General features: G+C 40.0%; 1 protein-coding gene across 1 annotated transcript; it reads left to right on the top strand.

Annotated features, from left to right (window-relative positions):
• Window positions 1–1,009: 1,009 nt before the first annotated feature.
• On the top strand, window positions 1,010–9,554 carry RAB23 (RAB23, member RAS oncogene family; the record flags this gene model as incomplete). The annotated part of the gene is made up of 6 exons (XM_079532636.1): window positions 1,010–1,164; window positions 1,686–1,771; window positions 6,022–6,178; window positions 7,708–7,790; window positions 8,442–8,534; window positions 9,415–9,554. 6 exons carry the CDS (start codon window positions 1,010–1,012, stop codon window positions 9,552–9,554), a joined length of 714 nt encoding a protein of 237 aa, XP_079388762.1.
• Window positions 9,555–13,044: the final 3,490 nt, after the last annotated feature.

Here is a 13,044-nt window from a genome sequence, read left to right on the forward strand (position 1 = left end):
GGGTGCCCGTGAGGTCCTCGAGGAAGCTGGGCTCCCTGGGTGGGCGGCGGCTGCGCTTCCTGAGCGAGCGGGCAGCGGTGTGTAGCGCGGCGGTACGGAAGCGTTAGCCGGCGGGAGAGGCGGAGGGCTGGGGCGGGAGCGCCTCACGGGCTGCAGCATGGACGGTGTTCCCGTTTCCATCTTCCCACCGAGAGGTGCTGGTTTATATAAGCCTCTCCCTGTCCGATGTGCCTGCCTGCGCCGTGACCTTTGCCCGCGTACCTCAGCGGTTTGGGTCTGTCTCTGGTTAATGTACCGGTGGGCACGGACGAAAGGAACGGAAGGGAGCGGGGCAGCCCTGCGTGTGGGGTGAGATCCTGCGTTGTGGGGCGGGAGCCTTGAATGTAGAGCTGCGTGCATCCAGCGTCAATCGGGTGAAGATTTAAACGTTTTTAAAAAGAAGCATTTTAGGGCGGGTTCTTGCTTTTAAAAGGTTTTGGAGTGGGTTCAGAGGAGGCCACAGAAGCGTTGGGAGGGCCGGAGCAGCTCTGCTGTGCAGTCAGGCTGAGGGAGCTGGGCTGGTTGAGGCTGGAGAAGAGAGCTGTGGGGAGGGCTGAGTGCAGCCTGACACCGCTTGAAGGGAGCTTACAGGCAGGAGGGACCAGCGTTTTTACACAGCCTGATAGTGATAGGACAGGGGGAAAAGGCTTTAAACTAATTTAATTGGAGGTTAGATGTTAGGAAGAAATTCTTTACTCAGAGGATGGTGGTGCCCCATCCCTGGAGGTGCTCAGGGCCAGGCTGGGTGAGCACTGGGCAGCTGAGCTGGTGGGTGGCTGCTCTGCCCACAGCAGGAGTTTGAAACTAGATGTTCTTTAAGGCTGTTCTATGATTCTGTGGTCTTTGAGAATCCTAAGGTGAAATCATCTTTCCTCTTCTGTTCACAGTATTTTTATAAATGCAGCTATTTATTTTGTTTACAGGATTGATAGATTGGTGAATAAGCCAGAGAGTCACCTGAGCTGCAGAGATGTTGGAAGAGGACATGGAAGTGGCCATCAAGGTGGTAGTGGTAGGAAATGGAGCTGTTGGGAAGTCCAGTATGATTCAGCGGTACTGCAAGGGGATCTTTACAAAGGACTACAAGAAAACTATTGGTGTAGATTTCCTGGAAAGACAAATCCAGTATGTATCAAACAGATGTCATGCTATGTAGTTTTACATTCCCCTCTGTTTCTTTGTTCTCTTGTAATCCTAAGACTGACGGATACTTGAAACACAAAGCCTGCAGTCTCTAAAGCTAAGTCAAGGGAGCTGATTTTTCTTTTGAACTGTGGTAAAAAATTTCATGAACTCAATTTTCTCTTACAGAGAAAAAAAAAAATTTTGTAAATCAAAATTAAAATTTTGAACCTCTCTTATTCTAAGATTTTTTACTAGTTTCTTGTGTGCTCTACCATCTGTTGAGATTTTCTCTTTTTAGTTATTTGAAGTGGAAGTGCTTATGATAAAACATTTGCATGATTTTATTAACTAACAATCTACACTACAGATTTAGTCTCCATCATGGTATAGTATGGAGTTGAACCATCACCAATACTAAGTTTTTACTATGTTAAATTAACATTATTTTTTACTTGTAGAGGTGGAAATGCTTCTATGCCAATTGCTTTGTATTAATCGCAGAACCATGTCATTTATTTCAGAGTTAATGATGAAGATGTCAGGCTAATGTTATGGGACACTGCAGGTCAAGAGGAATTTGATGCAATAACTAAGGCCTACTACAGAGGTGAAAATACCATGTTTGGTAGTTGGTTGGGTTTGGAACCTGTCTTTAAAATATTTTCCTATTTCTGGATTAAGAATTTCAGTAATTCTTTGTGTTTGCAAAGTATGTTTAGCTCCCCTTTTTCAGTCTGTGAATGTATTTCCCCTTTATGTACAATCCTCTCCATGATTAAGTGCCTCTTTATACAATATTGTCCTTTGAAAAAAAGCATAGACCAGAACAAGGCAAATGTCTGTACAGAAACTCCTACATAGTATTTCAAGCAACCTAACTCAAAATCAAACTTAACTTGTTTTATGTGATGACCTATTTTTGATCCAATATGCTCTCTTAAAATAACTGAAGGCAGTTGTTCTGGAGTTTTGGGTGGGAATTCAGGTTGTGACTGATAGTTATGCCTTAATGTTCTAGGGTGCTACAGTTTTCTGAGCTTTTTGTATTTCATGGTAATTTTGATAAACTACTTTTTTAAAAAGTAGTATTTCCTGCTGTCCCTTGTAATTGTTGGCTACCATTTCTTCAGCAAAAGAAACTTCTATTTCTTTCTATCCTCCTATGAAAATAGACCATTCTGTTGTTTTACAGCTAACAAGTTGAGCGTATAAATTTCAGAAGGTAGGACTTGATTATCTTTGAGCTTCTGTATCACTTGTTTCAAGCCAAAGCTTTTTTTCTCCTAATGACTGTCAGTGCCATGCTAAAGCATGGAGTATCAATCTCCTCCCTTAGCATCAAAACTGGTGGTTTAAGAAATAATCTGCCTGGAGATCTTGATGTCTTGCTGATGACTCACGGTGCAGGTAGAACTCTGCCTTTGAGATTTTTGTATTGAAGAGGCTGTTGTGGAGCAGCAGGTAGTCATCCTGTGGATACATGTTGCAAATTATGCGATGGATATCTTAACTATGCTGAGCTGTTCGATGCAGTGACTATTCTGCACTAAACTTTGAAAGACAAGGGAAATTTTAAGAGGCTGGAATGGAATTTCTGTTTAGCAACAGGTCTGCTAGCACAGTGTTATAAAGCTAAAGATCAAGTTTACTTTGTAAGTACAAGGATTTTGGTGCATTCTATTGCTGATAAGGGGAGGATGCCTGTAAGGAAGATAGAGCAAGTGTTGGCTGTTACTCCAAGGTCTGCACCTCGTTCAGATCTCTGTCCCACTGACTGCTATCATTACAGTGAGGGTTACATACTCTCCTGGAACGTTGTGCATTGTCTGTTCTTCAGGAATCAGGTGCTTATCCATGACAATACAATAAATGCTTCTGTTTCTGAGCCCTTGTCCAAGGACTGAATTCATTCAGCCTAGCAGAGAAATAAATTTAGAGCTGACACCAGATCTGTCACGTGGTTTTATTGTCCAGGTGATGATGTGCAGCCAGCACTGCTGCATACCTATGATCACATACCATGCCAGGACTCAAACTGTCCAAAAACTTAAATTGGAAGAGTTGAAGGAAGCTTTGTATGTGTATATTTTTCTATTTTGTGCTGTATTCATGCATCTTCTCACAAGTTACACTTTTTTGTGTCCTGTGTGAACCATGCATTCTCTCAGCAGGTTGGTGCTTCATTTATATGCTAAGCAAATACACAAGTGGCTGTCATTAGCAGCACCATGCCTTGCGTTCACGCTACAGATCTTTCAAGGTAGTATTGATGACTTCTTACTGCTTGCATTCTCCTCCAAACACTACCACTGCTGCCTTGAGCAGACACTTGGTAGGTTTTTGATGGAAGGGATGCATCTTACTCATTAGTCTGCTATTCAGCTGCTTGTAAGTAAGGGCAAGAACAGAAGAGTGAAACAAATAGGTTCCAGATATAAATTCTTGTGTGTGCGCTCATCCTTGTGTTCATCTATGGCAAGGAATTTCTTTATATGTTTTCTGTTATATAATCAGTGTGTTGTTATAAAAGGAGAAAATATGGTTACATAGTCTATGAGGATGATGCAGTTTGCTGAGAATCTTTGAGGCTCCTCAGCTGTCAAGCTTTTGCTCTACTTGCATCAAGTGCTGGTACTAGTGGTATTTTTTTCCTGAATCAGCCTAGGTATGGCAATCTGATCGGTGACTCCAGCCAGCTGAAAAACCTTCTTAAATAATGAGATGAGGATTATCAAAGTAGTAATCACGCAGAAAGAAATGCAGTGTCCTTTTTCCTTAGTACCTGACAAAGATTTATGAAACAGTTTCTTCCAAAAGAACTTTAAATATGTGCAGAAGATCTGCTGGTTTCAGCTGTTCTGTTTCTGTCTGATGTTGTCTTGTGCCTTTGCTACTGGTATTTGTTGTTATATGCAACCTCTCAAGTAGTGTAGGATTCCATTTGGTGTGGGTCAGTGAGATACTAATGTTATTGACCCTCTTAGATGCTGCCATTTACTAAATATAGAATGGTGTTTATATGCCTAAATCCTGTTTTTTTTGTGTGTTTTTTTTTTTCTTTTTTTTTCTGGAGCTCCTACACAGATATTATAGTTTCTTAAACTCGTTTAAGAAAATCGATTAAAATATTGAGTATTTAGCAGTGTTCTTGGAAGATGAAAAGTTAAAATTTAAGTTTTTACAGAGAGAGTGGTGAGGTGCTGGAACAGGCTGCTCAGAGAGGTTGTGGATGCCCTGTCCCCAGGGGGACACATCTGTTCAAGGCCAGATTGGATGGGGCCCTGGGCAGCCTGGTCCAGTGTTAAATGGAGAGGTTGGCGGCCCTGCATGTGGCAGCGGGGTTGGAGCTTCATGATCCTTGAGGTCCCTTCCAACCCTGGCCATTTTGTGATTCTATGAAAAGAATGGACCTAGTAAGGCCTCTGTCCTTTTGCTGAGATCTGAAGCCATATTAAAGCCATGTTTTATTCTCTTCTTAAATAAGTATTTTTCAGAATTATTGGATTAGTAAATTCGGGCATTTCTTAGAAGCCAGTGATCAAAACCTCCAGCAGAAGTTTGGAAGTACACCATTACATGTGTGTGTATCATTTGCCATTGTTGACACTCGGGTGTACTTGATTACGAAGGGCACTTTGTTGAAATAACTTCCTGGCAGAAACCTTCAAATATCGGAGTCTGGAAGGCCCCAAAAGCATCTCACTGTGACACCTAGTTAGACACCATTGTATGATTCTTTTTAAAAAGCAGTATGGCCAAGCTGACCATTATCTTCACTGTCCCTGTCCACTGCACTGTAGAAGCTTTACATATAAATTGAATAAGGCAATATGATGTTGTAAGCCACCCTCTTTTTACTTACAGAAATGCTGGGACTTCTCCCTCTAAACTTTATTGCCAAGTTATTGCTGCGTTTTAGCATTCAGAAGGAATGAATGGAAAGAGAGCTGGAGTAAAAGTTCCTGGAGTGAAAATTTCACTCCATTTGTTAGTCTTAAAACTGAGCAAGGAGATGCTTGCAGGTGGTGAGGGCCCTTCAAACATTCCCGTCTCTAGCAGCTCCAAGAGCTTGAGAGGCTTTATTAATCTCGATGGTGAGATGATGTGCAAATTCAGTAGTGACAAAGTAACCAGCCTTGGAAGGAAAAATAATTTGCAGATACCTTGCAGGGTCTTGAGTGGAAGCGCATCAGGTTAGAATATGATGTGAACACTAGGGAAAACAAGCAGAATTTTAAAATACAAGTAATGAGATAGAGAGGATTATGAAAGACTGCATTGCTGCTGTTTGCTGGTATAGCTTAATTTGGAATTCTGAGGGTAGTTTTTATTCTGTATAAAACAAAATCAGAAGGGTCTTAAAGACACGTGAGTGTTTAAAGAATGTAGGAAAACTTCCATTAAGGTAGACAAGCTGGGGTTATTTCAAGTTCTCTGACTTTCAAAGTCCAAATTACTGTAGCATAAAGAATAGCATGAACTGCACTTTACAGATATTGAAGAATGAATAATATTTGCTGTTTTGGCACCCACCTAAGCTATCTGAAAAAGTGAGCAGTAAGCAAACTTCTCTTTCTCTTTTTCCAGTCTTTTCCAAAACCCTTCCTCTTCCTTCCCCTGCGCACGTGCACCTTGTTGGAAATGGTTTGAAGGGTAGCTGAGTCTGGGCATAATGGTGGAAATAACATGGCAGCTTAGTGCTTTTCATCTGGGGAGTTTCCTAATCATTGGCTCATCACAGGCTGGTGGCAAAAGGGGACTTTTAGTGGAGAAACCTCTCGTACTTTACATATATTCAATATGATTTTGAATGTTTGTTGATTTTTATGCATCTGTAATCGGTCTGTGTATTTTTAGGAGCCCAGGCCTGTGTTCTTGTGTTTTCTACAACTGACAGAGAGTCCTTCAAAGCAATCCCTACCTGGAAGGAAAAAGTAATGACTGAAGTTGGAGACATTCCCACAGTTCTTGTGCAGAATAAGATTGATCTTCTGGATGACTCTTGTATAAAGAAGTAAGATTTTTACCTCCTTCTTTAAAGAGCAGTGTATTGCCCCTCTATACAAATGCTTAAAAAAAGTCTGTGGGAGTTCACAGAATGAATCATAGAGAAGGGGTTGAAAAGGACTATGATGATCATCTAGTTTCAACCCCCTGCCACAAGCAGGGCTCCTGGTGAAGACTTTGATCTGTAGATTATCAAACCAAAGCCCGGCATCCAGACATGCCTTGGAAGCACAGGTGCTGGTATTCCTTCAGGAGTGCAGTTACTTGGGCAGATGTTTGCCCAGGTAGGAAGCTTCTCTTAGCTTCATTCCTTCTTCTGAAATAGCAACCTGAAAAATGGAGCAAAAGCACCAAGAGTTTCCTTGTGCCACAATACGATTATTTTTTTTATCTAATCAAAAATCGTAAGACTATATTAACTTCCTCTCCTGCTAAAGCTTACTTCTACTGCTGAACTGCTGTGCGTTGTGCAGTTTGATTAGTGAAGGCTTGCTGAAATGGTCAAGAGGTTTGAAACAAGCTGTTTGAATAAGTATCTTAATATTCTTTGCTCTGCTTTCCTTCAGTTTGTTTTTATTGCTCATTTTTATCAAATATTGTAACTATAGAAATCTGTGTCTGTTAATATTCTCAAACTGACTGTTGCTGATGCTGGTTGGTTATATTTTTATTTACAGATTTTACTGTCAGTTCATTCTGCCTCTGTCTATATGTTCAGTTTCATTACTGCCATAAAATTAGCTTAACAAATGCTAGCTTTTATTTGCCACAATATAGTATCCTTTGGAAAACATGCCATGATTTATCATTCTCCACTTTGTTATTGCTACCATCTTCCTGAGAGGTGTGCATTAATTCTTTTTGTCATTTCCTGCACTGGCTTGCTTTATTCTGTTTGCTCTCACTGATGACATAAGTCAGCTTCTACTCCTTCTGCAAAGAATACTGAGGATTTTTCAAACAAAAAGCAAAATCACATTTTAACTCCTCCTGTATTTCTGGTACATCACTCGTGTTTTGTTCTCTGAACGCAACCTCTGCCTCAGTAGCTCCATCTTCCTTGATTTCCTGTAGTGAAGTTCTCATGTTTCCTCACCTTTTCCTTAAAATTTAGCACAAATTGCCTTTCCCTTCACAGAAAACAAATAACTGTTCTGCTTTATTTAAAAAATTAAGAAGCACTTTTTGTTTATTTTGACTTTCCAGTAGTAATTGTTCTGTTGTAGTGCTCTGTTAATTGCAGCCTCTTTCTTTTTTATTTCACTGACAGCCGCCTTAGGACCCTTGGGAATAAAGTCAATAAACACTGCAATGCAATTCCTTACAGTACTGCAGTTCCTTACAGTACTGCATGTAAAATACCACGAAGAAATTAAGAATCAGCTTTTTTTTTTTGACTGAGCTTCTTAGCCTACTAAGTTACCACATTCACTCTGACACAAAGTGTTTTGTCTGTAAGAGCAAATGCTAGAAATTAATATTTATGATGACAAACGATAGAAATTAGTATTCATGGAGTCGTTTTCTGTTGTGCAGCGAAGAGGCAGAAGCACTGGCAAAAAAGCTAAAGTTAAGGTTCTACCGAGCTTCTGTGAAGGAGGACCTCAACGTAACCGAAGGTAGGAGGCAGGCAGAGGTGCTACCTGTCCTGTCCTCACTGTATCTCTTTGTTGCTTTTGCATGCTGTTGGCAATCCTTCTTATCTCTTCAGTTGCTTGATATCACTGTGATACGGCAGTTTCTTTGTGTACATCTTTCCCTTCTATTTCATGAATGATGCAGGGCTTCAATATTTAGAAGTGCCGATGTTTTCTGGGCTTCTTGGCCCTACTGACTGTCAGTGAGCAGTGGGCTCTTAAAAGTGCATACATAGAAGTTCAATTATTACAACGTACGAATTGCTGAACAGATTAATTTGTGATTGATTGTTAATAGTTAAGAAACAATTTGTATGAATTATTTCATAGTTCAGTTATATTAAAATAAAGTACACTAAAATTAGAATCTGTTGCAGTGATTTGTCTATTGGTGGTACCTTAGTAATTCCCAAGTCTCACTATTTAATGCATATATTCAAATCTGGATTGACATTGACTCGTTTGGGTCCTGGCCAGATACATCGGCCTGCCAAGAAGGAATCCTTAGATTGTGTTAAATCTGATGTGTGAAATGGGCCTTGGTCAGCAAGCAGCAGTTGATATTAGGGTGGTGTTCCTGATATAGGTATTATTTTTAAGTGTACTCTGATGTATGTTTTTTTACCATTCCAGTTTTTAAGTATTTGGCTGATAAATATCTTCAAAGGCTCAAGCAGCAAACAGCTGAAGAACCAGAACTAGTACATACAAGCAGCAACAAGATTGGTATGTATGCTGTAAGAAATCACACGCACACAAACACAAAATTCCAAAGACTGTATTTTATGCCATCAACATTTGTGGTCTCATCTGCTGCCTTAAGGAGTCATATGGTGGTTGTGGTCTGATAACTGCCTTCCTGTCTTAATATGTCGTCTCCTTTCCTTTTGTAAAATAGCTTTGTGACTGCAGTTACAAGATTGCCAAATAGCTGGAGTGAAATTTCTAGCTAATGTTTGGCTACTGTCCTTTTATTAAATTCTTTTAAATGTTGTCTGAGGATTTGAGAAGGGGTATTTGCTGGGTTTCTTTAATGCAATTAGTGTTGGTGTCATTTGTTTTGGTAAGAGACTCACTATGAAAGAATCTGGCACATAATAAAAAGGTCTTGTAAACTTTCTCTTGAGTAGAACAACACCAAACTTCTGCAGCCCTTAACAAAGCCTGAGTTTCTTCATTTATTTTCTTTAAATCACTTCATTTTTATTCAGTCATTCTTCCATAGCTTTATCCCAGCAGTTTCTAACTTCAAAATGGCTATGTTTCTGTGTATTACTCAGCTAAGCATAATTTTGTTGCCATGCAATTAGTAGCATGCACTTACTTGGATGAGTGCACGTGCTCCCTTTGAATTACACATATACACACAGGTGTTGTATACTAGCTTTAAATACTGCCTGGCCAGTCATACCACCTGGCTCTACTTCAAACTTAGTTGCAAAATTGACCAGAAAAACAGGTAAATGTTTTGGTTTCTTGTTTTGTTTTGTAGATGCCTCTGAGGTGAACTACCATGAGTTAGTAACTAGTGCATCTTAGGTGTTAATGTGTTATGCTGCAGGGAGGGAAGAAATACAAATGCTCTTCTTGCCTTCAATTTCTGTAGGTGTTTTCAATACAGCCATTGGGAGTCACCCCAACCAGAATTCTGATACCCTTAACGGCGGAGATGTCATCAACCTCAGACCAAACAAGCAGAGAACCAAGAAAAGCAGAAGTCTTTTTAGCAACTGCAGCATACCTTAGACTGCTTTTGGAGGGAAAAGAGAAGAGTAAACATGAATGGGATCAAGTTGTGCAATTGAATGCAGAGTAAAGCTTTAGAGGTATTTTACCAGTGCTTTAGCAAATCTTGTGCCTATGGGATCCTTGCTTGGTGGATTTATCTAAAATTGCTGATGCAGTGTTTTTTGGTGTGTAGAGTGAGACACCTGGCGGCAAAGCGCAGAACTGTGGCTGCCCCGTGCACTTTTTAACAATTATTAAGCAAACTTCTCCATTTTGAAGGAATTATTTATAGAGCTATGAACTAGGCTTTGCAGAATTGAGAAGCACCTGTAAAGTAAAGATAATACACACACATAGGTACAGACCGTAACATTGTGGCCCAAGATAAACAACTTCATGTCTAAATTTCAAAGGCAGTGTCAGCATTGGTTAGCCAGGACACTAAGAAGTTAGCAGAAGAGCAAAGTGAAGACATCACATTGTATGCCTTTCTCTGTTAACGTGGATTCTGGTGGTTCTGTCAGTTCAATATGCTCCTGTTATATGTATGTTTGTGAGGTATGTATGTAAATGTTGGGTATGGATACTTTTGCTAAATTCAGGTGTATTCAATACGTGGAGATCAGCTACTGATGATGAAATAGCATCTTCACAAGAATTTTTCCTTTTAAAATGTTACCTTTCAGATGAGGCTTTCCCAGCTGCTGCTGTGTTTGTTGAACTTGCTATACTTGGGCCTGAACGCTTAGATATAAAAATAGACAGTGCCAAAAACGCTCCTTTTTACCTAATGCTGCATTGCAGATGTTCTTGTAAGTTTGGCTTTCCTCAGTCTTAACAGGTTGATCAAATAAGTGTTTGACACTAAAGATATCCAGATGGAACAGTCATATTCCTGTCCAAGTGTGATTGCTGTGTCCTGTACCATCCATGACAAAGGAACTTGCAAGGTGTCACAAAATACTTATCTTCTTTGGAGAAATTTCTTGTAGTCCTGCAAACCAGGTTGCAGAGGATCCAAAACACATAGCTAATTACTGATTTGCAGTAATGAGACATTCCTTAACGTTGTTGCTGCTACTTACAGAGAATCTAATTCTGCAAGATCGGAGACATGGCAAAACAATTTTCAAAGTACGTAAGTAATTTCATAGAACTGATTTAGACATTTAGGAGCCCAAATCAAAATTAAAGATATTTGGGTTTAGGTTCCTAAATCACTACGGTGCTTTTAAAAATGCTAAGCAAGATATCTCTTATTTACCAAAAATAAACACTTTTTAATCCTCTACAAGAGCATGCATGCCTTTTAGAAATACCCATTTTGTTTACATGGTTTTGTATTGTATTATATAATTTTAACTTTCTAGGATTTCTATATCAAACCTGCCAGTGACAAATGCAAAATATGCTGCTTGAAAAAAAAAATCAGAATTTTAATAGTTTTTTAAACAGTGTATGAGAGTGAGAATGACTCGACTGATCCTGTATATTTTTGGAGGAAGGACTTTTCACTGTGTGAATTCATATAGGAAGCCTGACTTATTTTATTTCTAAGTCGATGAGTGTGAGAACTGCGATGTACTCTTGTCCCACTGTCCGCAGGGAAAGAAGTGGGTGGCAAGTTGTGCACAAACACTACAGATCTCTGAACGCTGTGTTTGATGTTTACTCTATTAGACTTTCTACCGAGTACCTTTGTGTCTCTGGCAAGCTGCCACAGCATCTCCAGTTGCTGGCAAGAAGGCGGTCCTGCAGGCGCTTGGTACCCTTTGCTGTTGCAGCAAAATGTGTTCTTCATCAGAATGTTTCCTATATTCTCTCTTGGATAGATGCCTTTATTTTTAAGAAGTGCATTTAATCACTGTACGTATGTATAAATGGAGTCAACTCCTACTTGTCGTAATGCTTTAGGCAAGGAACTTAAGGTATGGAAACAAAAAGACCTATGATTGTACATAATGGGGCCGTCTTACAACTTCAGGATGTAGGGTAGAAGGTGTGCATTAGGAATTTTGTCAACTGTTTTTAATATGGAAACTTTTACATTTCATTGTCTGTTTGAGAGTTTAACCATTACATTTGTTTTTCCTGAAAAAGCATACGAACTCACAAAGTGTCTGAAGCATTTTTCTTGCCTTGTTCGACTTTGTACAGAGTACTGAAAAATCTTTATGTATAACAACCATTTGTACTGACACATCATTCATCAGACATTGTACGATTACGTAAGCCATTTGTACTGAAGGTCCTTTGCTATAAACTATTTCAAGGAGTGAAAACTCAATGGAAATTTTCACAGATGAGAGACTTGCTACATTTAGGATACACTGAAATTTAGTACACGCATGCTTTCATCTAGGAATATCTGTTTCAGGTGCTGGGCAACAGGAAGTTTGAATTTCACTCCCATCATAAGCTAAAGTGGCTCCTTCTTTGTTGCGATTTGCAGTGCTTAATTTCCACTCTGACTGAGGTGGAGACTGTCCAAATCAGCATTTTTTCTGGAGATTACTCTGCATAAGCACTGCTTCAAAGTGTACTTTTTATCCCTGTAGTTTTAGTGTGCAGATGTGAAGCAGATGCCTTGCATGTGGCAGGCATCCATATGTATCCATGCCACTGCTCAGTGGGAGAGCCATTTGACTTCTGGATGAGGAGACGTGCCGACACTTCCAGCATTCATGTTGTTGTGTGTGAATAATTTTAGTTACAAACATTGCCCCCTCCTCCATTCAGTGTTCTCATGAAAACGCCACGTTTTAACCACCCTCTGTGCCTACGAGGTGGAAGAGAATACAGTCCTCTGTGACACCTGCGGTAGGTCAGCATTCTGTGCTCTGTGCACACGTGCCTATCACAAGTCAAAGTTTTATTCTTAGAGCCTGAGCTAAGTGCACTCCTGTTATATCCACTGACATCTCTTAGTAGCTCGCTGGATATTTTATTTAGCTCTTGGCAAAATTCTTTGCTTTTAGTTGATAAAGCTAAGGTGGGTAGAACACTTCAGTGAAGTAAGCATTCACTAAAGGGCCCGATTCTAAAGCATCTGCTGCTCCCACATGACGTCCATTCAGTGAATGGGTGCTCTCCTGGTGAGTGAGGTGTCATTGGGTGCACAGTAGCAGTGCCAGGGATGCATTTCCAGCTAGAAATAACAAATCTCAGAGTTGTAAGATTGGGCACGTTGAGATTTTTGGGCTTGTGTGTGTGGTTGACTTAAATTCCACTTCAGACAATTCTGGAGTTTTCTTATTTTCAGCATTACTTAAGGTGGCGTTTACCCTTTGTGATCAAAATGTCCAAATTACTGTCAGTCTAATTTCCTGATTCATTTTGTTATAATCAGTCTCTTTATTGTTTTCGATGTTGGGCACATCTGACGTTTTTCTTTGCATCACTTCTGTAGATGAACATTATTCTAAAAGGAATTGAGTGGCTGAACACATTGTATGGCTTTGAGGTTACACCTGGGTGCATGCACAATGCCAGTGAATGAGCTAATAGC

The sequence above is a fragment of the Tetrao urogallus genome (genome assembly GCF_951394365.1).
Source record: "Tetrao urogallus genome assembly, chromosome: 2".
In the NCBI taxonomy this organism is placed as follows: domain Eukaryota; kingdom Metazoa; phylum Chordata; class Aves; order Galliformes; family Phasianidae; genus Tetrao; species Tetrao urogallus.